Consider the following 27,682-nt stretch of genomic DNA (forward strand, 5'->3'; position numbering starts at 1 on the left):
TCAGCAGTGTACTTCGTCGATCTGCCTGTTCTGCTCCCCCCTCTGTCTCTGGTGAAGCCTCTAACCACCCCACACCTCTGGCCTGTACCGCAGTTCTGTATGAATACATAAATCTTTAAAAAAAGTTGTTTTCTTCCCTCACCCCCACCCCAAAATATAAGTCTAGCAAATTTTGAGACATGGTTTTCTTTGTTAAAATTAATTTTCTGAGTTTAGACTAAATCGTTTAGTCTTGCTTTATAAATAAGGACTGCTAATCCTAGAGAAGTGATTAGCTTAGGCCAGTACCATGTTTAAAACCCTCTAGATTAAAACCCTATCTCTTGACTCTCAAGTTTTAGAAACCTAAAAAAAGAGGAACTCTCCACCCTTTTCTGTTTTTTAATCTCTAGGTCATCCTTTATAATGAATGTGTTAGTTCATCTGAATAATTTAAAGGCACCACCTCATTCATATACCAAAGCACATCCATTGTTTTCAACATATTTCCTTCAGTGGTACTGGTAATCACATGCACACCTTGAATCTCCAGTCACTTCCCCACTCCAACACAGAGAATAACACTACCCAAGCCCATGTTGCTGCCTGATAGAACAGATGGATCTGCATTTAACCAACAGGCTCTCCAAAGCTCCAGAAATGTCACAGAAAGAAAGAATAAGTCAAATGCCTCATCACTCAATATTAACGGGATCCTGGAAAACCACCCCGGCTCTGAGGTAAATCTAGGCACTGCCTTCAGTTTCTCCTCAATCCACCTTTGTGGGAAATAGGACAGTCCTCTACTAGGGACAAGTATTTGAGTCTTCAACTTTGAAAAATCACAGCAGTCACATCCTAGCAGTGTGCTGGCAGATGACTGCACTTTACCAGCCCAATTATGAGAAGCTTTGATCTACACTTCATCATTACTTCAAACCTGCTGATAATAAGACTCACCCAACTAAATGCCTAAAGTACCCACTTCTTTGGTGACTGCGTATTTTCAGATTAAGCAGAGAGGTTAGTAGAGGTAAGTAACCACACCTCTCTAACAACTGCTTTCCTTGATATTCATTTGGGATGATGGCATTGGTAATCCAGACTGACACTACCAAACAGCCTTAAAAAACTGGAGTGGGCCAAAATATGTTCTATTAGCTCTCCTCCACTGTGCCATTGCTGAGTGCCAGCACCAAAATGAGCTGCTTCTTTATAAGACTCACATTTAATTGTAAAGGCACTGGAGTTCCAATAGAATTTATCTCAGTTCTCAGAAAACTGGAAAGATTGTGCTGCTTCTGTCCCAGCTTAGCCAACCCATTTATTACCTCCAGCAAATGTCAATGGCATGCTTTTCATGTAATGCCCTCAACCCGAGCCTCCTGCATCCCACCTATATATATCTAAATTCAGAGTTCTTCCATTGATACTGTCTCATCGTTGTAAGCTGCCTTAAGCTTGTTTTCAAAAAAGGTAGATACCAATTCACTACAGTTCTGATCAAGCTGAGTGTTAAAAGAAAAAAAAAATCTAGACATCAAGACAACAATAATTTCACAAAATACTTGAAAGTGATATAATCTAAATGCAGAGAAAAGTTAAGTGTGCCTAAATGATACACACTTGCACAAATTATGACAAAGCCAGATTCTGTCCCACAACCTCAGGTTAAGCACCATTTTCTTCTTGCTGTCTCCATACTCAGCAGTCTTAGAAGTGCTAAATCAGCTCAGGAAGGACATGGTGTTGGGAGTCAGACCTGGGTTGGAGCTTGGGTTCATCCACTTTCAGTTCTACTACTTTGAACAAGCCACTGAAATTTTCCAAGTTCGGGCTGCTCTTTGAAAACTGGGACAAGCAGGTGGTAGTGATGATTAAATGTGAGTCTTACAAAGAAGCAGCTTATTTTGGTGCTGGCACTCAGCAATGGCACAGTGGAGGAGAGCTAATAGAACACATTTTGGCCAAGTTGCAGGCCCAACCAAAATTTACATCTATTTAACCCTCAAAACAACACTGAATTTAGAGGGGAAAAGAGGTCAAATCAGAGGTCACCTGTGCTACTCTGGTTTTTATCTAGTTGTCACATCTTTTGAGAGGCACCTAATCCACACTCACATTGATGTCCAAATAAGCTGGGAATAGATCAAGAACAGTCACGGTTTGAGGTTCAGAAATGTTCAGTAGCTTAGTGATATCTGCCACAAAGAACAGCAGGCTAAAACACTGGCATCAATTGGAATTCATTCCTTGATGATCCCCAACCTATTTTCTTTAGCTGCAAATCAGTATGTTCAAATTTCTGGTCAACGTCCCCATTTCACGTTACATATGCCCATGCTAAAACTGAACAACTGATTTCTCTAGCCTGTAGCCTCAACTGTCCTCATCCCAGGAGAAGGGCCCAGATGGCTGCCGGAGCCTGATTAACATGGCAATCACCTCCCTCACTCTCAACAACCTGCATTTTAACTGGTCACCACATCCTAGTGATTCTACCTTGAAGCTTCATGTTGACTGTCTCTTCACCTCCACCAGACACAGCCCCTGTCACACCTTAGTGATGTGACAGCCTCCTAGAATCCTTGAGTCCAGTCTTACCTTGAGTCCTCTAGACCCATCACCACATCATGGTCAGAGGAGTATTTTGAGAGGCCTACCCTTTGTTAGACCCTGCTTTCCACAGCCCTTCAATATATAAACACCTATAGTAAGTACACCAGGCATGATAGGCCAATGTTGCTTCAGTTTCAATTTCATATTATTTCACCCCCCTTGCTTTCACCACTCTCAGACATACTGGAATTGTTTACATTTCACAAGTAAGTGTGCAAACCCACCACAATGACATTCTAAATGTGAGTTAGCAGGCCCTCTCTATTTCCTGTCCTCTGGTCTCTTTGCTACCTTACCTCTGTCTTATGTCAGTTACCTAGACGAAGGGTGAAGACTATGCAGTACTCCTCCCCACCCCACACCTCTGGGGTCCCCTATCCTAGTTAATTTTTTCTTAGGGCTCTGTTCCCCTGCCTACCTTCTGCACAGTCTTGACCACATTAAGTCCATGGTTCTATGTTTTCTAGCACATTTGTGCTTCTCTTGATGAACACTTAACTCATGTGGCACTTTATTCAGTTGGCCTGTCCTACTAGGCTGGGCATTCCTGGAGGCAGGCACAGTGAGTCGCCAAACATTCCAGTTCTGACACTAATACTGCTAATTATGACCAAATGCAAAATGTATTTTAAAGAAGTGTGCTACTCCAGGGCTGCTATGGGCTTCTCTACTATGTTATTTAGTCACTGTGATAAGCCTATAGGCAGGGGGACAACTACAGTCCATGGGCCAACCCTGACCCTGTTTCTATAGACAGGTTTTAATTAGAACCCACCAATTGTTCTCGTATTGACTATGGTTGCTTCTATTCCAGCAGTGGAGCTGATCAGATGAGTAAGCTGTATGGCTGGCAAACACTAAACTCCTTACTTGCTGACCCCACACATTTGTATGCTGCCCCGAAAGGACACGGGCATGAACAGAATTACCAAGTATCACAGACATAGAAAGGAGTTGCTGCAGACCGCTGCTTGGGAATGAAGGTGATACACTACCTCTGACTACTCTGGCCCATTTCAGATCCCTCCATGTATGTGAGAACAAAAAAGACAATGGTCCAAATTTAGATATATGGAAAATCAGGACACAATTTGTACACAGCATATAAAATAATAAAAATTATCATCTCAATCGGGGAAAAGCTTCAATTTCCTAAAGGCCATGAACAGAAAGAGGATAATCAAAAAATGCAGATGGCAGGAAAGGAAAGAATAAAAACACTTCATAGAGCATAATTAGCAGGACTTAGTGCTATAATGCAAATCAGGAGTAACAAATCTAGTAACTAGATGTTAGCTGCATGCTGTACAGTCAATGGGATTGCCAAGGTGCTATGGGGCAAAGAAGAAAGCCTGCCACTAGGAGTAGTGGTATTGTGATTGTTAGCAAAACACTGACTCAAAAACCAACAAAAAAGGTTTCTTTAATGAAGTTTGAGTCTTCTCAACTTCTCCCAACCCTGCCCCTACTTCCCAGCATCCCCCACATTTCTGCATTCTACATCCCCAAGGTCCCATTCTCCGAGGTTCAAAAAACTCAGTCCTCACAGCAACCGAAGTATTCTTTTTTCCCCATAATTATTTACTAGTTTTCTTCAATCACTCCCATACTCATTGTTCCACATTACTTCTTGCCAAGGCAGCTGCGGCTTCTAACTGGCTTACGGCTTTCATTACCTCCTCACTGTGTCTGTGTCTACTACCAGAGAAACAGCAGCTGTCAGTACGGCTTCCACTCCAGACACCCCATGCTTGCTAAATGGTACAGTGTACTGTTTCTCTGATGTGCTCTGATTATCTGGCCGGTCTGCTGTTTCCACCAACCTGATTCAACTTGTTGCTTAGATACTCCTATCCTTCAAACACTTACACACTGCTTACGTCAGGAGGCCTGTGCTTTCCCCCACTGGCAAGCCCCGCACAGCAGTCTTTCCACACCTCTCTGATGGTACACCCTCCTTTTTCGCTTGGTTATAATTACAGATAATTCCAACTGACTGTGGTTCAACTCAGGATTACTTAGCTTTATAATAGCACTAGAGAAATATGCATTCAGTAGAAATTGTACTTCAAATTGTAAATCAGAGCATTTTGTTTTTCACTTTCAGTATAGTTTTCAATAAATTATTAGTAAAAGTTTTATAAAATTAAGTTTTGTTAGTCGACTTTGCCAAGTATAGGACGACAGCAGTGTCTGAGCCTGTTTGTGGTAGGTGGGGCTAAGTTATGGAAACTCGTAAGTTCAAGGATTTTCAACTTATGATGGATTTATTCACATTTAAAAAAATTTATTGTTAAAGACTTTTTATGCATACAAGAACCGGGGTTCAGGCCAGAGGTGTAGGAGGTTAGAGGATCTACCAGAGACAGAATGGGAAACAGAACAGACAGACTGACTGAAATACACTGCTGAGGGGAGCAGTGGGCAAGACAGGAGAGGTCTGCTGGGCCATGTGGATCAGGTTGCTGGCCAGGGATCGAACTTGTGCTACAGTGAATGCATATAGCTTCATATTGCTGAGACTTAACCCCACATCAACAGGGAGGCCCCTACTCCATCTTTCTAATTAGCTGATATAAAATGTAATTCATGCCTTCAAAAATAGTTTTTAGAATATATGCTTATTACTAATAAATGCTTATTACTGATATAAAGAAGTTCAAAATAACTCATTTAACTTCTAAAATAAAAACAGGGCAAAATAGTAAGGAAATATTTAAAGAGAAGTAAGTCCTTCAAAAATCAGTATTACAAGTGCTAACAAAGGTGTGGGGAAAAAAGGAACCCTATTACAATGCTGATTTAGCCCCTATGGAAGAAGTGTGGAGATTCCTCGAAAGACTAAAAATGGATCTACCAGCTAATTCAGCAATTCCACTCCTACATACCTACTTGAAGAACATAAAAATGTTAATTTGCAAGGAACCCTGCACTCCTATGCTTTACTGCAGCACTATTTATAGTAGCTGAGATATAAATAACCTGAATGCCCTAGAACAGAAGAGCAGATCAATTAGATGTGGTGTATAAACAATGAATACTACTCAATGACCATAAATGATAAAACTCATGCACTTTGCAGCAACATGGATGTAGCTAGAATGGATTTTTCTAAGTGAATGAGTCAGAAAGAAAATGATAAATACCAGATGGCTTCACTTAAAAAAAGTAGATCAGTTCTCCTTTCTATTAATTACTAATCTGAATTACACATATCTTCAGCAACAACTGTATTTAATTCAGACTCTCAGAGGAAAAAAACAAAATCATGCAACAACATGGGCTACTAGCGATACATACTAATAACTTACCTACTTCAGTGAGTCGATGCCTTTCTAACGTTAAATTCTTTGGATCCTTAATAAAATGAAAGGGTTGTATTTTTATTCCTTCAATTTGAGGGAATAATAGAGCAAAGCCCGATTCTCCAATTTCTATTTCCTGAGGTCGATTGCTACCTGAGCCCATTGGAGTCACTAGGAAAAAAGTTAAAACAGTTTTGTGAACAGATACAATAAAAACTTAAGTTTCATTTGGTAACAGTGTAAATTAACCAATGATATGCAGATAACTGTTATTTAGGCAACTAAGGCCAATCAACAAGCTAAGTGGCACCATCTGATAAAATTAGCTTTGACATTTTAAAGAATATAGTGTCATGTGTCCGCATTTATTTTCAAATCGTTCAGAAAGGTATGTTTTCAATTAAATTAAGACAGAAAAGCAAATGCTGCAAAATGTTTTAAACTACCAAAATTAGATGAAGGTTATATGGGCATTTACTGTACAAGTCCATTATTTGCTCACCTTTTCTGTAAGTTTGAGGTTTCTCTAATAAAAAATTAAGGTGTAGTAAATGAAACTTCACACCAATTTTACTTTATTAACAGTTACCCTAACAATTACATACATTTTTAAACAAGAAATTTGTAAGTAAAAAATGCCCTATACTTGTATTTCAATTAAAAGCAACAAATATGCAAACATAACCATTAAGAATGACTGACACATATTAATGTCATAGAAATATGTTTGTAATATGCTGTGTAAATTTCAAAGGTAGGTGTTAGGAACAGAGCTCTGTACCTCCACCCCTACCTTACCTCCCAAATTTTATGTTGAACCCTAAACTTTCAACATGACTGGTTTATGGCTAAAGGATGTCTTAAGAGTGACCTACCTAACAGAACTGGTGCCCTTATATTGAGGAAGAGATATTAGGAAAGTGTACACAGGAAGAGAAAAACAGTCAACAAAGACAAAACTAATAGTTATCAGAACCAGGATTTCCCATGACAGGCAGAGATCTACAGGGAAAAGGCATGAGCAAACTTTCTGGGGAGACAGAAATATTTGGTATTTTGATTGGTGTGTTGGTTATACACAGGTATAAATGTCAAAATTCACTAAATTGTACATGAGTATGCTTTTTATTTAATTAACATCAATTAAGAATTATCAGCTCTGCACATGCAAGAATGAACAAATTTTCTCAAAATTGATACTATTCCAATCTACAAAAGGACAGTAGCCTATAGCTGTTTTAGAAATGTCCCTGCACTGTGGTCCAAGAAAAAGGAACCAATGTCTTGTGAGTTTTGTTGGGACACAAGTGGAAATGGCTCATAGAAAGCACCCAGCTTCACGGGAGACCAGAATCAATTAAGGGGGGGGGAAGAGTAGTCCTAGGACATAGAGGAGGACAATCCTGACTAAGTGTGCCCAATGGTGTTTATGCTTCATGTCAAGCAGTCATCTACTCTTTCACAATGGGTCAGGAAGGCAAACAAGTGAAACCAGGTCCATTTGCCATCCCTCTACAGCCCCCAGATCATGAATGAAATTTCACAAAGGAGAAACTTATCAGGGTTTGGAGAAGCTGCAGTGGGTAGGGTATGATTATATGCCATGATCTTCAAAAGTTTATAGCAGAACAGAAGTTTCCAACGAGATTTACTGTAGCTTACACCCTAGCCCTGCTACTGTAACAACCAGAAGCCAAACTAGTTAAATAGGGAGTGAGCTCACTACTGCTTTCTAGTTTTGGAGGCAGAATGTGACCTTCCTCCTCTTGTGAATGGCTCATGAAAAATGCACTGCATTTTGGATGACCAAAATATAAATGTGCTTTTAGTTACAAAAAACTACCTGTCTATAACACCCCAACTAATCTAAGGCTGGAAATCAAGTTGGTATTTTTCTCTTACCTACAATTCCTGGGGTCACGATCCCAAGGACCTGACATTGTTTTGGGAATAGTTTCTCAAGGGCAAATGCTGTTTCCATAGTAGTTCTTTTCCTTGCTGTAATAATACAGTATCAAAATTATTAACTGTCATTCATCCCTACCCACTATTAAGTATCACCCATATTTCAAATCTTATGATGTGAAAATACCAACAAATACTGAATGATGCTTAAGCTATTTTAAACCAAAACACTTTACAAAAAAAGTCTAAAAATTGATGAAAAGAAGCATTTTTCCAGTTTGGCCTGTTTTATATTTTAAATTTGATATTTAGTACCAACACTCCTTTACTTTGTTCAAATAACGTTTTTGCCCCAATGGTAACAAATTTAGCAGAAAAATTAAATTGAGACCTACTAGACTGTATCTTTCTATTCAGTTTACAGTACTAGAACTTTTTCATTACCTAAATTGTCATCTGGCTTTAAATCAGACTATTATTATCCAATACCCAAGTCTAACTCTGGGTGCCATGGCTTCCTCTTAGAAGGTTAAAATTACAAAGTATCTTCAGATAACTCCTGTAAATGGATCCTTGCCCCAACAGCCAACCCAATAAAAGGCTTCTGATTGACAAAGTTATACATCCTGTTTCCATAATAAAAAGTGCTTGGAAGCGCAAAGTATTTCAAAAAAAGAAAAACATCTTTCTAAACAATTTGTTTAGACTCAATCTTTGGAACAAAAATGGCTCTTCAAAGTTAAAAGACAACATTTCTCCACAGAGCAGGCCCAGTGTCTCAGAAGGTCAGTAATTTTCAGGAATAGTCAATATTTTAACTTTCTAGGCAAAAGGCACAGAGAAGGAAAACAAAACACAACCCAAAAAAAAAAATTCCCCAATTTCTTTTAATATTTACCTCTCTTGTGGCCACGACACTCTTCCAGACTAATGAATGTTTCTGAATCAGCCATATAAAGAACCGTCTGTGGTAAGATGTGAACATTCTGCAAAGAAAAATATTGGAATTGGCTAATATGAATTTGAGTGCCTTTGTGATACCTTTGAGTTTGGTACTCTGTACCAACTGCTGCTGCTCACACCCTGCTTCAGGTCAATGTTTCACTGCATCCTCCCATTTCTGTTTCATTCATCCTCTTTCTTTTTCAGCTCATTTATCTGTTGAGCACTATTATTTTTTAAAGGCAAACTCATTTCATCCTGATTCAAGTTCATTTCAAAGTAAAAATTTTAACTGTTAAGCAAAAACATTAAGTACCAGAGCAAAGCATGCACTAGCTTTATCTACAGACATCAATAGTAACAGAAACAGCTCATCAACAAAGGGAATGTCTTTCATCGAGATCCAATTAAATACTAAGGACTTAACCAACTCATCTCTTATTGAGACCGACATGTGCTGCCATTTCCTGCTGCCTTCCACAATTTGGTATGTGTTCTCCTGCCACTAAGCTCTCTTCCTCACACCTGAATAATGTTTCCTTCAAGTGATGCCAAACTTTCTCCTAGACTACCTCAGCACTTTCATCTCAGATGTAACATCCCTCATATTCCTGTCATTCGCATCTTACCATTTATAAGTGTAACTGATTCAGAACTGTTTTCCACCACACTTCTCATTACACAAGTTGCAAAGCAGTTGAATGAGGATAAACACTTTTCTTCTAAACTATTTTCAAAGATGAACAGAATGAAGTACTAACATATAGCAAAGCCTCAATTCTGATTTTAAAAAGTGATGATACACTGTAATTTGGGAGAATGTTAACATGTTTCAGAGTAAATTCCACTTAAATAATCTCATAAAAGATACTGAGACACAATGATCCTGTGGCAGCCTCCTGGCTGGATAAAACATACAGATACATCAATACATTCTTCCTAGGTCCACAGAACAATGAATCAGCCATGTAAAGAACTGTCCATGGCAAGATGCAAACATTCTGCAAAAAAAAAAAAAAAAAAGATTCGAATTGGCTAACATGAATTTGAGTGCTGATCCAGTGTCATTTGGTTGCCAACATTTAGAATTTCACAAAGTATTCACATAATATAGATTTCCATATTCTTTTTCAAAGCTAGACATCTGCATTCCCCGTGACTACAACTACAGAGGCCAACGTTCTGGTTTGCCAGGACCCTATGTCCTATGACTTTACACTGAGCAGTTTGATCCCCTTAAGGTACAACCTGACCTTGGAGTCATTTGAGTTTGGATGTCTGATGTCCAGAATACAACAAAGAGAATTTGAGATTTATATACTATAACACTGACTCTTCGATTAACCAGCACAATAACCCTTAGAAGTTGGCTTTCCTAAAGATTAAAGTCTAGTTCTGACGGCTTATTTTTCTTTCTGTTACTCAGTGGAAAGCAACTGCTGAATTCTCATTCCTAATTCTTATTAGAGGCAGTGACAATCCTCAACATTAAACATTCTCAAAGCAAATTGTAAAACAACTAGAATTTTGTTCTATTGTTTCAAGAAGCGCCAAACAGCAAGACCTTTTATAAAATGTTTAGCAGACTTTAAGATATTTCTAATAAAGTTAAAACCATTTTTTATGCTATAAAAGTATCATGTCCATCTGATAATTTGTTAAATACAAAACAAAAACACCAGTATGTATGATTTGGACAGTATTACCATGTTTTTATCTCATCACAATAGAGCTTATTCATAAACTTTTTAAGGGTATCATTATGTGAATTTTGATAGACAATAATAATAGAACATTTAATAAGTCACTGAAAACAGTATTGTAGACGTGTCATATACATTATCTTATTCCTTCAAACAATATATAAGAATGTAATAGAATTTTTCATTTAAAAATAGATACACTAAAAACATAATTTCACACTGTTTTAATTAACTCATAAATCAACATTTTCTCTATTGTTAATGCGCCTTGCAGTTTATTATTTACTGACTTCATGTATTCCGTAAACATCAGGTCATTTTAAATTTTCCTTATTACCAATGATACTCCAAAGAACACTTTTATGGAAGTCTTTGCTTGTATTTTGAATTTTCCGACAAAAAACTTTTGGAAAAAGACCATGCAGGATTTGGGCCAATGTGCCAAGAAAGGTTTTCTGCAAGCCTGCCTTTGGAAACTAGTCACTTTGGCTCCAAGTCCCAGAACCCAGAAAGGGTAAGGAAATAAGCAAAGCCATACAAAGAAGAGAGGAACAATCACTTATTGGGGCAATCTTCTGAAAGGATACCTACATATATTAAGGATGACAAAAGCCAGGGTACTCATTGTCTAAAAAAGGAGGTATAGATATGAAGTGAGTCCTATATGGTTTGGAATTGATGTATCTGCATTAATTCATAATACAGACATGTCATATTAATATAAGTCTATAGATGGGCCTTCCCTGGTGGCGCAGCAGTTAAAGCACTGCACTAAGAAGCTAAAGCCACTTTCGCTTGAGTTCGATTCCTGTCTGCCCATGAGGTGACCACATGGCGTGGCACACCTCTCCTGACCCGCCCGCTGCTGAGGGGAGCAGCGTACTTCCTCAGTCTGCCTGTTCTGCCCCCCACTCTGTCTCTGGTGAAGCCTCTCCCCACCCCTGAGCCTCTGGCCTGTACCCCAGTTCTGTATGCACAAATAAATAAATCTTAAAAAATATATATGTATGTCTATAGATATAATAAATGATAAATTGAAACAAGACATTTACCCAGCTTCAAAGTACTTCCTCACAAAATGCAGTGGAAATTTCATAACTACAGTAGGAAATAAGAGGTCATCTAGACCACAGGTCATCTAGACCACATCACTTTTATCGTGTAATCAAAGGTAACATTACCAATAGTGGGCCAAATGGAAATCATGTGCCACCGGAGGGATGCCAGGAAAAGAGCGTGGCATTTTTTTCTGATAGTTTTGCCAACTACATATAAACCGTCAGTCACAGCCAGTGATGGATGTTTACATAACTGACATTCTTGTCAAAATTGTGAAAATCTAAGTTTGAGAAACTATTCCTGATCAAACATTAAAGAAATGTGACAAAATCAAAACACGAAGCTATACTGAATCTCATGGCTATTAAGGTATTACTGAGACAACTGGCAAAACCTAAACAAATAATTTCCTGACTTTACTGGTCCTATGATGGCCGTTATAGATTGTAGGTAACCTCATCAAATAATAAAGAGCAATAAAACATCAGGTTGACCATTCTCAAATGGCTTCGTGCCACTACCCAGAGAGCCCAATGTCAGCTGTGTTCAAGAGATGGGACTCCACATGTCAAGACTATCTCCCAAAGTACTGCCCACTTTTTGCCCAGAAATGCAACACACAAAGAGTTCAGGGCTGAGGGTTGAAATATTTGTTTTCAAGTACTGATTCTTGACTCTGATTATGTAAAGCAGAGCAACAAACAGCCACCTTTTTTGAAGAGTGACACCACGTCATTTACGGGAACGTTAGCACGACTGTAATAGTGAACATCTGATTACTTAAAAGAACGACGGCACTGAAGCTGATGTTCAATGCCCGTTCAAATGTTCCCTAAATCATAAAAAAAAGAAACCTATGTACTTATTTAGGATTCGCAAAAACTGATCTGCCTTTCAAAGCTGACGCGCCCGCCCCGCCGTTTCCGGGCGCTGCCGACTTGCCTCCAGCTCCGCCGCCAACGCGCGGAGCAGTCCGTGCTCCTCCCGGCGGCCCGCGTCGGCCGCGCCCGCGGAGATCCAGGCCACGCCGCGCTGGGTGCGCAGCGCTCGGCGCGCACATTCCCTCCACAGGCGGCACACGCTGCGGACGCAAACGCACAAAGGGTTGCGATCGGACACTCCACGCGGTCTCCCTTGGCTCGGACCCCGCCCGTCGGCGCGCACTCCAGCGGGGCCCTGGAGAGCTGGGGCGGGGCTCCGGCGCGAGGAGGCCGAGTCGGGCGGCGCGGCAGCCCGCGAAAGGCATGTCCGCGGCGCGCCCCGGGGCCTGCACCACCCCGAGCCCCGGCGAGCCCGCCGCGGGCCGAGCTTCGCTCCCGCCGCCTTTCTCCTCACCCGGCCACCCGCAGCAACGCCTTGGCGGGTAGGAACGCCAGGATGCGCTCCACCACCTCCGCGAGGTTACTCAACACGAAGGTGCCCCGTGGGTCCGCGAGGGACCCGCAGTGGCCGCCGCCGCCCGCCGGATCCATCCTTCAGTCCCAGCTGGCCAGCGGCGCGGCAGCTCGGAAATGCCGGGAGACCGGACTGGAAACGCCGCCAGCCCACAGGAACCGAGTCGGCACCGGCCCTTCCGGCCACGGGGGGCGGGGCGAGCACGCACGCGCACGCACGCCCACGTAACCCAGCCAGCTCTTCCGGAAACGCTCTGCGGAGCACGTCTGCGTTGCCAGTCCTTTTCCAAGGAACTTCAAGTCAAAATGTTGTTTTGCTGCGTCTCTCACCAAAGTTTCGGTCCAGAATTTTCTTTCATCTCTGAAATTCAAAATTCTAGATTGGGAAATAAGGTCGTTGGGCTTAGAGATTGTTCTTTACAGTCCCAGGAGCTCGTAAATAGCTGTTTTTGAGTGGACAGTATGTGCTTTTAAAATACTTAGTATGTGTAATGGACGGTGGTGGTGGACTAAGGGTTATTTGGTGGTGAGTCACTACATGGTAATATTTGGCTACCCAAATATTACCGCAATTTAAATTAGAAAAAAATATCAAAGTGGCGAAATCACCGTTTTTGAAATAGTGCTGTAGCAGTGCTTTAGTCTCAAAGGACAGCGTCAAGGTAGAGGACAGATCACTATGGCGTTGTATCTGCCTGCACAATTGCAAAGATCATTTATGCTCAGGGAGTAACAACAATGAGGTTTATTTTACAGTGTGTCAGTCCTGGCATACACCACCACTAAAAAGGGCCACTGATGCTCTTTTCAGGAAATGTCAGAGGCAGGGCCCCTCAGGCAGGTACAATTGACAAATCTCTTTGTAGCTCTGCAGCATCTCTTTTTTTCTTTGTGGAGTCTGGCTGCTGGATGCTCCTTGAGCATCTTTGGAGGTTGGAAAAGGATCCTGCTGCTTTCTTCAGAGCACAAGCACAGGCTGATTTAAGCTGGCTCCTGGCCTGTCTTACATCCCTTTTCAGGGTCTCCCACCTGATGGCACCATTTTTCAACCCTAAGTATAACTGACTGGGACATTTAGGACCGATTAGTCCACTCTTGGTTTTTGACCCAATAATCGATAGCTTGTTTAAATGTAATTGATTAATTTAGCTCACACCTGATTAGTCCATTCTATGATCCAGGTGCCAATTATAAAAAGGAAATTTTGGTGCCTCACAGACCTGACCTGTTCTGTATGGACTGTCCAACCTCCCACAATGGACAGAAAACCACTGCTTCTAATTAGCCTCCAGATGATGCTGTCCTGGCCACAGGATATGCCAAAGCTCCAGTTTCACTTTCATTATGAATGTTAATTCATATTGCAAACTTTAGTTCCCTGAACATGTAAGAACAGCTTATATAGCACCTGATGATGCTCTTACAGTGCACCTCAAAGTGCACTAGTTACCTGTCAGAAGTATCAGGCAGTTTTGGCATGTTCTGGGTCTTCACCTCAGGCCTACTGAATCTAACATGGGGTTGGTGGCTTCCCAAGTTCTGACATTTCTGTGATTTAAGCTTTCCTATGATTCTAATGCAAGTTTACAGCTGAGCTGCGATATCACCACCTAACTTTTTTCCTGTGGCTTCCTGGCTAAAACCCTGATTTGATTCCACTCTGGAAGTGTCAACTTGATTAGTTTTAAACTAGTGGGCTGCAAACCTTTTAGCCTCAGGACTCTTTTGCACTCAAATATTGATAACCCCAAACAAATTGTTTCTATAGATTATGTATGTGAATATTTACCATGTAAAAAGTTAAAATATTTAATAGTAATTCACTTCAAGCCATTAACAAAGTAATTTTTATGAAAAAGGTAACTTTTGTATAACTTCCCCCTCTCCACCAGTGAATAGTGTGGTATGCTTTCTATTTTGAAAATATAATTTTTGGATTAATGGAAGATGGCCTGATATGCTTTTGAATGCATTCTGTTGTAACATCAAATGATGTAGCCTCTGAAAAACTATAATGTACATTTTTAAGCAGGAGAGGAGATCAAAAATGGCTATTTATTGTATTATAGAAACAGCTTTTCTCAGGGTTCCAGGGCACCTTGAACATCATACACTGGCTGCACATCTAGACAAAAAAGTCAATCAAAAGATGAAACGAACACAGAAAAATCTTAAAGCAGAGCAGAGCCCAGTTGTACTGTACTGGAATTATCCTATCCCTGGACTTCTTGTATGTGAGATAAATGACAAGTGAGCATAAGACTATGGGCATTAGAGAAAAATCACTGTAATTGCAGGACCTAGGGGACAGCCTTGAAGTATAAAGCTCTTGGATTTATAGTAAAGAATGTGTGTAGGAGAGGGTAAAGGTTGAGGAAACCTGAGTATACACACCATTTATGGGTTCTCTGGCTTTCTCATGTTCAATCAGAATGGATTTTCCTCTCAAGCCTCTCTTCACCATGTACATCATCACAATGAACAATTCTATTCCGGAAACTCAACAGAGCCTCCAGATACCTGGAGCAGAATTATCTTTTATGAGGGAAATGCAACAAGGTTATTTTTAAAATGGTTCTTTATTCATAAACTTGATGCAAGTTTACAAAATCTACTGTACATTGCCAAATAAATCTGCAATGAAATATATATATATATATATATATAAAAACCCCACAAAGCGTGCCAAACTTGTAGCTGTCTATCTGTTACCCACCAGGATACTAAAGAATTCAGTAATGTGTTCAAGATTTAGCCTTAGGGTTAAGGAACTTTTTAACACTTTAAAGATTTTGGCAATCAGAACTTTACACAAATGAAACCAAAATAGAATAAAATTAAACACACAATGCAGAGACAAGTCTCTCAGATGTGCATATGAAACACTCTGAACTTTGTAATTGGTTTGTGCAGAAAAATGTGCTTCTTGATTTCTTTTTAAAAGTGCTTAATAACCAGAATGTACTTCTAAACTTGGTATAGTAAAAAAAATCTATTACCAACCAAACAGGACTGATTCAGGTAAGGCAATAAAGTGGAAAACACAATGATTTGAGTCAGATTTTATAAAATAATTATTATATGTGGAGTTCCTATTAGTATCTTGATGTAAAACCCACTGTTAAAGGCTATCCAAAATAGATTTTTTTGTACTCAACGGTGCAGATTTTTGCTCAATGAGTCCATCTTTGTGCCGATTATTATATGAGTTTTATTAGTTTATAAATGATTCCAACAGCCCGTTAATCAATTGGGTATATAAAATGACTTAGTTTTTAAAATAACTTCAAGCTCTATGCTGAGCTCTTCTTCATAAGAAATAATGAACCAACAAGAAGCAGACTCAGCCCAGGAAGAATCTGATACCCCAGTGGAAATGACTACTTACGAGCTTTAATTGGCATAGCCTTGCTTCATTTTTGCCAAAAATGTATTCAACTCAGTGAAGAGCATATGTTCAGGACAACAGTCCATATTTTCATAGTCATAAAAAAAGGCTTAATGCTTTAATGAGTAGGTTTCCTGTCATCATTTTGGCAGTATCATAAAAGGGTTTTAACCTGAAAAAGTTACTGTGATTTAGAAGACCTTAAATTTTCTAAACCAATATTAAATATTGAGTAAACTTTTATTGGCTCTAAATGGAACAATATATTGTAAGTCCTTGGAATGCAAAAGCCCAATACAGAAGAGTTACCCTAAAGCTGCAACCTCAGTAACTTGATGTTGACTGGCCTGCTTCACAGGTCTCACAAAGGGATGATAAGGAGTAACCAGCATGTGTCTTTGTCAGGGAGAATACAGTAAAGGCCCCACTGCTCATTCTAAGATATACCTAACAAAGAGCAAAATGAAAGGGCTGCAACTTACATTGGATGTCAGTGGACAATTATCCACTAAAATTTCTATTAGCTAACATCTTCAGTACTGCTAATGTAGGGGCACTCAAAGTTCATGTCTGCATGTTGGAAAATTTTTCCTTAAAGCAACTTTAGTCCAAACATACACAAATCAACACATTTAGCCATCTTCTTTTGGAGGGGTGTACCAGCCTGAAATAGAATGGGGGGAAAAACATTAAAAATACTTATTCTTTCTCTACTTAATTTTTTCTCTTTTTATTTTTTTTAAGATTTATTTACTTATGTATACAGAAGTGGGGTACAGGCCAGAGGTGCAGGGTTGGTGAGAGGATTCTCCAGAGACAGAGTGGCTGAGGGGAGCAGGGTGAGACATAGCTGAGGTGAGACAGGTGAGGTCTGCTGTGCCATGTGGATCACCTCCGGTCCGGGGATTGAACTTGCACTAATGTGGCTAGCTTGCAGTGCTGTGTGTCCTAACCCGTTCCACCACCAAGGAAGTGCTCAACTTACATTTTTGAATCTACTGTGAAAAACTTAACACTTGGTAAGTTACACTGGTAACCAGCATTTTGATAAGTTCATGACATTTTCTATGAATTATACTTGAGTTTTCAAGAAATATTTCTATATTAAATAGCACTTCTCAATGAAGATTAATGTGTGGAACATAGACTGTATTTGAAAACAGATCTCACTGAAAATAACTATCCTACAAGTGAATTCCTGGCATTTTTAGAATAAGATGACAAATTTGGATTGTTATTATGTAATGATGTCATTTCACCAGTGAGAAGGCATTTCAGCTGTTATAGTGACAAGTAGTGATAATGCCTCTGATCAGTTAGTAATACCAGCCAAACTATAATCTATCTCCCCATTCCTAATTTATTACTCTTGTACCATAGCTAATCTTACACACAACCACACTTTCACAAAGAAAGCACTTTCCACCAAGGCTTTGGAATGCTACCCGCAATGTTTGCTTTACTAAAAAATAAGAAAAAAAAAAGCTCTTTATGGAAAACAAAATGAGAATAAACCACTGTTCAGTATGAAAGTGCCATATATCAAGATTTATGGTCCATCCATTGGATTATGAACTAGAAGAAAAGTTATCTTTGTATCTACTAATTTAGAGTGCTAGAATTGATTATTTTAACAACCTGGCTTTCCTCAAGTTTTATCATTTCCCTTTTCTGAAACTTGAAAATTGTTTGGAATATTTTCTTTCAGCAGCAGTCACTGAAAAAGTGATGTTTGCTTTGTCATTAGAGGAGAATATCACAAGCTTAAGTTTAAGTCACAAGGTACATTTCTAATAAAGAAGACAACTGTAAATAGTGCCCTTAAAGAAAACTATTTCCTATACATCTGTTTATTCTTCCTGATACATCAGTTTCACTATGATGGTTTACTACATAATCAGCATTTCTTTATAAAATGCTATGCATACACACTATTTTTTTTTCCCTGCAAGTTTAGCAACACAGACATCATGCCAACTTTAGAGATGAGTACTCTTTTAAGTACTTTCTCAGGGCCACAAAGCTAGGAAGTGACACAAAGGTCACTTGACAATAGTCTTCTAATTCCAAGTCAACTTGACAATAGTCTTCTAATTCCAAGTCAACTTGTTTATAGCCTCACTGTTCTGAGACAAAAACTCAATATATGCATTGGGAATATAAACAAAATTTAAAGAAAGTCCAATCACATTTATTAAAGATATTTTATCAACTTTCAGGTATATATTGAACTGAGAAGTATGTCTACTTGAATAGATCATTAAGTAGTCCCAACCACTGGTTCATGATCCTGATAACATTTATTCAATTATAACAATTCCACGAGTAGAGTTGCCTGTAACAATTCCTGTCCTAACATCAAGTAGGTAAATGATTCATTTTATTAATCTATTAAAAAATCTTAACTCTGACCCAGGCGTCCTCAGGCTAAGTATTTAAGATTCTGAAGGAAGCAAACATAGCATGTGTTATCCTCTAATGGTTTTCACTGTGGTAACAGTACTGTATTAAGTAGTGAAAACAAAGAAAGAAAAATGAAACAGGATGAATGTCAATAGTACATTATACAACACATAAGAAAAAACTTAAAACTGTCAAGCTCCCCTGGTGGCCTACGGGTTGAGTCTCAGCGTGATTACTGGTATGGCCTGAGTTCCACCCCTGGCCAGGCAGCTAGTCTACGTAAGTCACAGCAGACTTCTCCTGTCTCACCCACTGCTCCCCTTAAAAGTACTTTTCACGGCTCTCCCTGGTGGCGTAACAGGTTAAAGCACATTATGAAGCTCTCGCCATTGCAACACGAGTTCGATCCCCTGCCAGGGTGCTGACACACATGGCGTGACCTGCCCGCTGCTCCCCTCAGCAGTGTATATCAGTAGATATACCTGTGCTGCTCCCCAGTCTGTCTCTGGTGAATCTTCTCACCCACCACATCTTTGGCCTGTACCCCAGTTCTGTAAGCATAAATAAATCTTTATAAAAAAAAATATTTTCAGTAAATTTTGTTCCCCACTCTGATGAATTTTCTTACTCCCTCATACCTCTAGCCTACACCCCAGTTCTTCTGTGCAAAAAAGAAAAGTTTAAATGAAGGTTCAGACTTACCATTTTTTTCATGTATCTGTACAATGGAATTATAAGATTGTTGGGCTCTTGCTAGATTATACTGGTTCTGAAAGAAAATTATACACTTTAAATCAGAATTGAAGATTGATCAAAATCATTACAAACAATTTCTGGATGATTCAGCTCTGTACTTAAAATAATCCAGAAAACTGAATTACATTTCTATTTCAAAGGGAAATTTCTTAATTTGGTTATTCTCTTATCATTTAGAATAACAAGGCTAAAAAATATACTCCAGTAAAAATCTACAAGCTTCACAGCTCATTTAACAAGTCCTCCTACCAGTAAATAAGAATTAAACTTTATAGTTCTATTGGCCTTCTCCAAACTGATAAAGGATGCTATTTGGACATAAGTAGAGTTCACAATCTCTTAAGATTTTTAACTTGTATCCAAAAAACAAAATATTACCTTCAGGTAAGAAAATATGCCATTTTGAGTTAAAAGAAAAACTAAAGAATGTCCGTAAGTGGGATCAGACTTTGTTTGATAATACACAGAGCACAAGAATAAAAAATTATGCATCCTATGTAACCTCAAGCCAGTTCATCCCCTCACTCATCCTTCCTTCACCCAAGTTGGGTAGTGTAGATTCCTTGTATCTTAACAAATTCACATATAGTCTATTGACATTAGCCAACATCCCCTTCTTTCCCCCTAACAATCAGCTAGCAGCATGCTACAGACACCATTCTCCTGTTTTTCACTGAACATTGCTTGGAACTTGTTCCTTCTCAATACAGAGAAAGCGTGGACTTTCTCTACTTTTAACAGTGAAATATTCCATTTTATGGGCAGCTGAATACTTAATCCCCAAGTGGACATTTAGATTGTTTGCAGTATTTTGTGTTACAATGTGATGTGAACAACAATGTGCATATGTTTCTCAATAGCATTAGTGAATACATTGTGTGTCAGTCATGATTGTGCCTCTACAGTCAAAGCAGGAGAATACTTTTTGAAAACCTTATTAATTTTGACAATAACAGGTAAAAGAAGGACACTTGTTGTTTTAAAAAATTATTTACTTTATATATTATTACATCATTGTTCATTTTTATATATTTGTTTTTTCCCTCAGGTGTAGTCCCCACAGAACTTCTACCAACAATTCACACGCGTACCATCACCATGGTCCCTGGCACTCTTCTTGCCCTTGCTTTGATCCCTCTCCTTACCCATATACTGCAGAGTGCCTGATTTCTAGCTGCCTTTTTATTTTTATTTTGTTTTGTTGTTTATGTTGTTATTCTCCCCCTCACACACACACCTTATTTGGTTCCCGTATATTTCTCCTGTAAGTGAAACCATTCATACCATTCTGGACCACTTGTACTGGCGGGCATTTCTTTGGGCTGCTTGTTCTGGGATGTTGGGAACTGGTGGCTAGACCAAATCCAGCCCTGTTACACCAAAACTCCACAAGGGTAGTGATGCTATGGATATGTTGATAGGCACTGTCCCTGAAGATCTCCTCCCTGAAAAAGTTTGAGGATTGCAGCAGCCAGCCTTGCTGTTTGTATTAGTTTGAAAGGCCCTCCCTCTCTCATCTCTGTTCCAGAAGGGGACTGTGAGAGCTCTGGCCTACAACAATGGTGCACAGGCTGCACTTTCATGGTGCCTATAGTTCACCTTGAAGGTGGAACCCAACCTGACTCTACACTCAGTTCCAAAACAGGAGTGTGGCGGCTGCATAGTGTGCACTTTCCTGTTCATCATTATTTGTGGGGCCCTCCCTCTCTCTTCTTAGTTCTAGAAGGAGAGCATTGGTTCCATAATTTGCAACAATGGCACAAGGGCTGTACTTTCCTGGTGCCCACAGGTGGATGGTGGAGCCCTCCCTGTCTCTGCTCAGTTCCAAATCGGGGGCACGGGAACTGCAGCAGCCTTCCTGGCGGTACATGCCCTCATCATAGTTTTGATTTGTATTTCTGTTATTAAGTTAAGCCGAATATAATCCATTTCTAGTTAAACAAAGTCTTTTTTAACCTTTTCCCTATTTCTAGAGTTGTGATTTTAAATTTCTAACTGATGTTTAAAAACAGCAAAACCCTTCCATGATGCATCAAAACCCTAAAACTTAAAAATGTGCCTAGCATTATCTCCAAGTTAATAAAAAATATTTTAAGTCATTCTATATTTTCACAAAAATGAGACTTAGTATATGACAAAATACAATACACTGAAATTCTCACATGATCGTGAAGAGACACTTCTGAAGCCTACTGCCACCTAGATATGAGGAGTAAGCACAGTTATCCCATACTCAGCTGCCAACAGAGTCATAGCACACTTTAGGGGAACTGGTCCCCTAACAAGGAGTAGGCGTTTTCTGTTGTCACACTTACTGGTTTTGCTTACATCTTTATTAATTCTTCCTTCTACTTTCCTCTATTCAACTGTCTTTTCTAACACTGTGAAGTCTGATTTATTTTTGTCCTTCAAATATTTTAAAGAATTTTTTTTTACCTCAATTAACTTAAAGGAATGGTCCAATAAACCTATAAAAGATGCTTTCTTTAAAAAAAAAAAGTATTCCCCTGGGTTCTCCTTTTGTGTGTGATATGTAGGGACTTCATTATTGCTATTCCCCAGATATAATGCAGGTTTAATTTCAAAGCTCTGTTAAGGGCTTCTAGAGGTTTTAAATTCTACAAAGGAACATTTGTTTTCTACTTAATTGATATCTGATTAGAATAAGGGAATGCCACCTGTCCTTTTACTCTTTAAACATTTGAAGTTTTAGCAAGCTGACCATAGAACTGAGGTATAAAGTGAAGGAGGGGACAGAAAGGGAATATGATGATGGCTCATGGGTGATATGGTGGCAGGGGAGCTATGAGGACTACAACAAAAGGAAAAAAATTACTAAAAAAATTTTTTTTTACGTTTTCTTTATTGAAGAATATTAGTTTTCTGAATGTTCCAGATAGGATCAGATGGAAGTGGAGAAAGGAGGAGAAACAGAATTTTAGTATTTTCATCATGGTTCAAATTATTTAAAAAATGTTCATGATTTATTAACCATGATTTAGTAGTGTTTAATTTCCAAATTTACATTGATTTTATAAGTCTTCTCATTATTGTCTTGTAGCCTTCATTGCATTATATCTAAATTACATGGTTTAAAAAAATATGCTGGTTTGTTTTATAGGCTAATTGATGATAAATTTTTGATGAATAAGATGAATATGTGCCTGGGAAGGATATGTAGTATTTAATTACTGGGAACAAATATCTATGTCTTGATCAAGACTGTTAATTGATTATCAAATCTTTTAACATTCTTGATAATCTGTTTAACTTACTATGAGACCAAGGTATATTAACATCTCCCACTCTGATGGTGAACTATGGTTTTCTCAGGTTTCTAATGTGCACTTTGAGGCTATTTTAATAGGCAAAAGTACAACATAGGGTAAAGTAAAAAAAATATTATAACCTACTGGTTAAGGAAGATTTTTTTAATCATTAACTAATTATTTGGGGCTTCCTTGGTGGCACAGGGATTAAAGAGCACTATCAAGCTATCACCAGCCAGTACAGCATGAATTTGATCGCCAGTCAAGGAGGTGACCACATAGAGCAGCAGACCTCTCCTGTCTCATCTGCTACTCCCCTCAGCAGTGTATTTCAGTCAATCTACCTATTCTGCTCCCCACTATCTGGTATATCTTCTCACCCTCCCCCCAAACTTCTGGCCTACACCCTAGTTCTTATATGCATAAATAAATCTTTTTAAAAAAAGTAATCATTGATATTTTTTGTTCAAATCCTACTGTACAACATCATTTTTTGTTAGTGTATACATATATTTATCACCCTCCCTCAATAAAATGAAACAAAACATTGCAGTTTTTTTGTATTCTCACATTTTATATATATTTCATAAAAATCAATGGATTGGCTTTTCTTAAATTCAATCTGACAACCAGTTCACTTTAGTCTAACCAGTTCACTTTAGTCTACTTGTTGTGACTGATTTAACTGGACTTGTTTCTAATGCTTTGCTTTCTGATTTCTATTTTTTTTACTTTTTAATATAATTTATAGTCTCCTGAGATTTCAACAGGACTCATTTTGATCTCTGACTCTCATAATTTCTGCCATATTGTCTACCACATGTCTCTGTGCAACATTTTGAGTTACTTCTAATTAACACTCCTCTGATGTTTAATCCTTCTACTGAGTTTCTCAACAATCATATTTTTCATTTCTATAAGATTATTTTCATTCTTTTTTAGATCTACCTCACCATTCCTGAAGGTTTATTCAATATTGTGATTCCTTTTTATTTACACTAGATTTTACATGTAACTACTCATTTTCTCACATTTTTGCTATCTGTATTTGATGATTTCAAAATCTGAAGTCTCGGAACCTAATACCTCTTATTCATTATTTCTGCCAAATCTTAAGTATGCTGGTTGCTTTCCTATGTGCACTTGGGATCTTTCACTATGAATTCATATTTGTTTGATCTTAATGATTGGGAATACTGAAAACTTAAGTCAGAAATCCTTTTTTTTTTTTTTGGCTAAAGGGTGTCTGAAGAGAACTGTGGATTCAACTAACATGAAACCTGAGAATCCTGTGAAAATCTCAGGGTATGTTGGCTAGTTTCTCAAATTTGGCTCTCCAAATTTGTTCTTTCAGAAAGAGAAGACTGAATTGCTTATCATAAAACTCTCTTTTCACTGGAAGAAAAAAAAAATAACACACCACACATTTGAATGTGACCACTAATTAGAGAATTCTATAGATTAATAACCAGAGGTCTGTGGGCAGCCAGGAAAGTGCAGAGTGTTTCCTGATTGTAGAAAGAGATTAAGAGTCACACTAACAAGGGTTGTGTGTGCAAGGATTGCACAATCAAAAAAAAGAGCTAAAAGTGAAAATGAGTACGGTATATTATTATCCCCAAGTAAGTAATTTTAAAAATAGTCTTTTTAGTTGTTTGCGTCCTCTGAGTTAAGATTACTGTGATTTCATGATCTAACATACAATACAGCTGTAAATACATATTTAGATTTATTTCAGTTTGTATAGACATCACACAGAACTTTAGAATATATACATTTTTTAATATTAGCATAGGATGAAAGCCATTACACAAATATTTCCAAATATTTTCTTTCATTTAAGTATTTATAAATAACTACCACTAGATACGGAAAGCTGTTTCTGATGTAGTTTGTGAATAAAGAACAGCACTCAGGGGCTAAAAACAGAAGACTACTGCCCAAATAAGTCATATTCTCCTCTGATACATGTGATGTCTGACCAATTACCTAACCTCTGTGTTCTTCTGTTTCCTCATCTACAAAATGAGAACAGTAGAAAGTACTACTTTTAAGTTACTGAAAGAAAAAACAGTTAACACAAGTACAAAGTATAAGGCATACATGCAATGCTCACTGGAAATTAATTAATATGCAATGAACTCACAATTTGGGGAAACTTCAAAATACATACAACTTTTTACTTAGGAGTATATGTACACATAAATAATTTTAAATTAGACATGTTTATCTATAGTAAATATAAAAAGATTTAAAGAACAGGAAGAAAACAACAAGAAATACATCTTGCGGTTTTTGTGACATTCTTAGCTAAAATACCTTATTTGCGCCAAACTGCACTCTGGCTTTGCCTTTGACTAATGTGGCATTGATCTGCATGATGACTGATTCTATCGAGTAAGCACTGCTCCAGCCCTATAAAAGAAGAAAACACTTTTCTAAAACATAATGGTACTCCTGAATCCCACTTAACAAAGTGTCTTGTAACAACTCAGTAAGTGCAAATCAACTTTAAGCAGTTCATACTCAAGAAGAGAAACTAAATTAGAACAGTGCCAAAATTTTGCAAAAACAAATTTACATTTTCTATGTCAAACATGAGTAAAATATAAGCTTACACAAAAATGACACTAATGCCTATCTCTGCATAAATTAAGCACAAAATAGTGTCATTTTACTGTACAACGTTAAATAGCTTTTCATTATTAAAAGTACTGTTAAAATTAATTTTTCAGCAGGTTATATAGTATCACAGCAATTCTGTTCAGAATCTAATTTATAGGATCAAAACACTACATTGAGGCTGAAAATATAAGTTATAATAGTCACCTGTTTTGTGAGGAGTTCCATACATAATGCGCCACCACCCAACACGTACCTTAAAAAGAGAAAACACAGAAAATTCTCTAGACCTCAGTATTCCTTAAGCAACTTTTAAAGTACTATTACTAAAAAAAAAAAGTGTGTATAGAAGTAAAGATTAAAAGATTACATGTAAAAATGTAAAAGGTGGAGCACTAAGTAATATAAAATTCTTTTTTTTACAATAGAGCCTGTAATGGCTTTTAGAAACAGAATACTTTAAGACTTTAAAGAAAGCAGAAATTAAGAACTTTGGTTCTTAGATAAAGAATTGGAACATTTATTTATTTGAAAAATTCCTTTTTTGTCATACAACCACGGGTTTTTCTTCTGACAATGGCACCAACTTTACCTATAACAATGAACATTTATATGGCATCCTCTGGCCTAACTTGTTTTTATCCATTCACTTCTGAGGACATCAAATGGTTCTGGCCATAGAATTGCTCCTTAATTTCTCTTCCCAGCCCTGAGGACATCACTCTGGAACAAATTCAACTAACTGTGGGTCTTCCAGAGCCTCCTCAGGAAACCATAATTTAGATTAAGATTTTTTTCAACCTCCTAACACTTCCTCAAAGTAACTTCAGCTGTTTCTTGAATGTCATTTTAAACTTCAAATACATTAAATATCATGCCTAAAAGTAAAATAAGGGAAATGATAATTCTAGAAGAGAAACTGTATATATAATACCACTAATTTGATGAAAATTAAATCCACTACAAAATGCTTTTTTTCCCCCACACTCTTTGTAGTGCCTTATTTTTTTCCCTAATAAAATTTGCCTACAGCATTCTAACTTGTAAAATTGGTACTCCAGCTAACCAAATGTATCCTCATGTTGTTAAATCAATTACAGAGAAGGAACCAAACAACTTCTACTGTTGTAGACCAGTTTTAACAGTAATAGCTATAATGAAATTTTTCACCAATAAAAATTGTTCACTAACTCCACCATTTTGGAGAATTCAAGTAAATACCTCTCTTACTTGCCTGGGACAAGTTTGGGGGATTTTCAAAGTTAAGATTTAAAGCAAAGAAAAAAAAAAACACTCCAAAAATTAAATATGGGTGGAGAATTGCGGGATTTTAAACTTCTTTACGGTTTCTTCTATGCTACTGAAGCAAAGAAATCTATGTCCAATTCTTTAAGTTTTCCGAGTTCAAAAAATTTCTCTATAGTGCACTTTGAGTAAGCACTTCTTTATTTAACACAATTACAAAATTTACATTTTCTTCTGCATTTTGGTTTCTCAGTAAGCTGTTACTGTATAACCTGTTTTGCTATTGTTTTTTTTTGTTTTGATGTATAACAATACATTGCATTTCAATATTATGTAAGTTTCAGTTCTTGATCATTATGCTTCAGAAATGCCAAAGGCAAAGTGGGGTTTATTTTAGGACAAAGAAAGTATGTAAACAAGACCGAATTACTGGATTATCCCATCACAACCTTCCTTTTAGCACCTACTCTTCATGTTGAGGGTAAAGTCTTGTCAGGTGAAGAGAAGAAAATGCATTTCCTACAAGCACATAGAGCTAAATGTGTTTGTAAACTAATAACAAATGTTTGTTGGATGTCTAAAGAGAAATCAGAACAAATTCTAGTAGCTACATAAAAGTGGGATATACACTATCATCAGCATTTACACCTGTAAAAGAAATAGCTCTGTACTGAACTAATATGTTCTATACTCTTATGGCTCATTGTCTGCAGAGTTCAAGGACACTAGAAAAGAAGAACAATCAAAAACACAGGAAGAGTGTGTTATTTTAAAATTAAAAACATTCCCATTACCAAAGTTGTATGGCAAACACTATCCTAAGTGCAGCTTCTTTATGTATTCAATTTATAATTTTTTATTAGGAAGTTCTTGCAAGAATGCTTGCTACCCATGCACTCAAAAATGTTTCCTCCCCACTCACAAGATCTGATGATGACTTAATGAAACAGATGAGAGGACAAGTAATTATTACTTATACTAGAGTGTTACAACATAATTTTTATACATGTCTTTTAAATGATCAAAAGAGAGGTGAAATATAAATTTTTGACAGTATATAAATTTCTGACAATAAACACATTAAAAAAAAAAA

The 27,682-nt window shown here is 37.8% G+C and overlaps 2 protein-coding genes across 2 annotated transcripts in view; both read right to left on the reverse strand.

Moving 5' to 3' along the window:
- FBXO22 (F-box protein 22) overlaps positions 1–13,070 on the reverse strand; it is a 19,152-nt gene extending 6,082 nt beyond the window's left edge. The window contains exons 1-5 of the mRNA XM_004687592.2: positions 12,848–13,070; positions 12,455–12,593; positions 8,707–8,794; positions 7,806–7,901; positions 5,910–6,074 (exon numbers count right to left, since the gene is read on the reverse strand). Coding sequence (XP_004687649.1) covers positions 5,910–6,074; positions 7,806–7,901; positions 8,707–8,794; positions 12,455–12,593; positions 12,848–12,984 — 625 coding nt within the window. The 5' untranslated portion in view covers positions 12,985–13,070. The remainder of the gene's footprint in view (positions 1–5,909; positions 6,075–7,805; positions 7,902–8,706; positions 8,795–12,454; positions 12,594–12,847) is intronic.
- Positions 13,071–15,472: 2,402 nt separating this feature from the next.
- Positions 15,473–27,682, reverse strand: part of UBE2Q2 (ubiquitin-conjugating enzyme E2Q family member 2) — a 73,653-nt gene continuing 61,443 nt past the window's right edge. The window contains exons 10-13 of the mRNA XM_004688008.2: positions 25,552–25,600; positions 25,042–25,137; positions 19,400–19,466; positions 15,473–16,958 (exon numbers count right to left, since the gene is read on the reverse strand). Coding sequence (XP_004688065.1) covers positions 16,927–16,958; positions 19,400–19,466; positions 25,042–25,137; positions 25,552–25,600 — 244 coding nt within the window. The 3' untranslated portion in view covers positions 15,473–16,926. The remainder of the gene's footprint in view (positions 16,959–19,399; positions 19,467–25,041; positions 25,138–25,551; positions 25,601–27,682) is intronic.

Source organism: Condylura cristata, unplaced genomic scaffold (genome assembly GCF_000260355.1).
Source record: "Condylura cristata isolate star-nosed mole 26May11 unplaced genomic scaffold, ConCri1.0 scaffold00023, whole genome shotgun sequence".
Classification (NCBI taxonomy): Eukaryota; Metazoa; Chordata; class Mammalia; order Eulipotyphla; family Talpidae; genus Condylura; species Condylura cristata.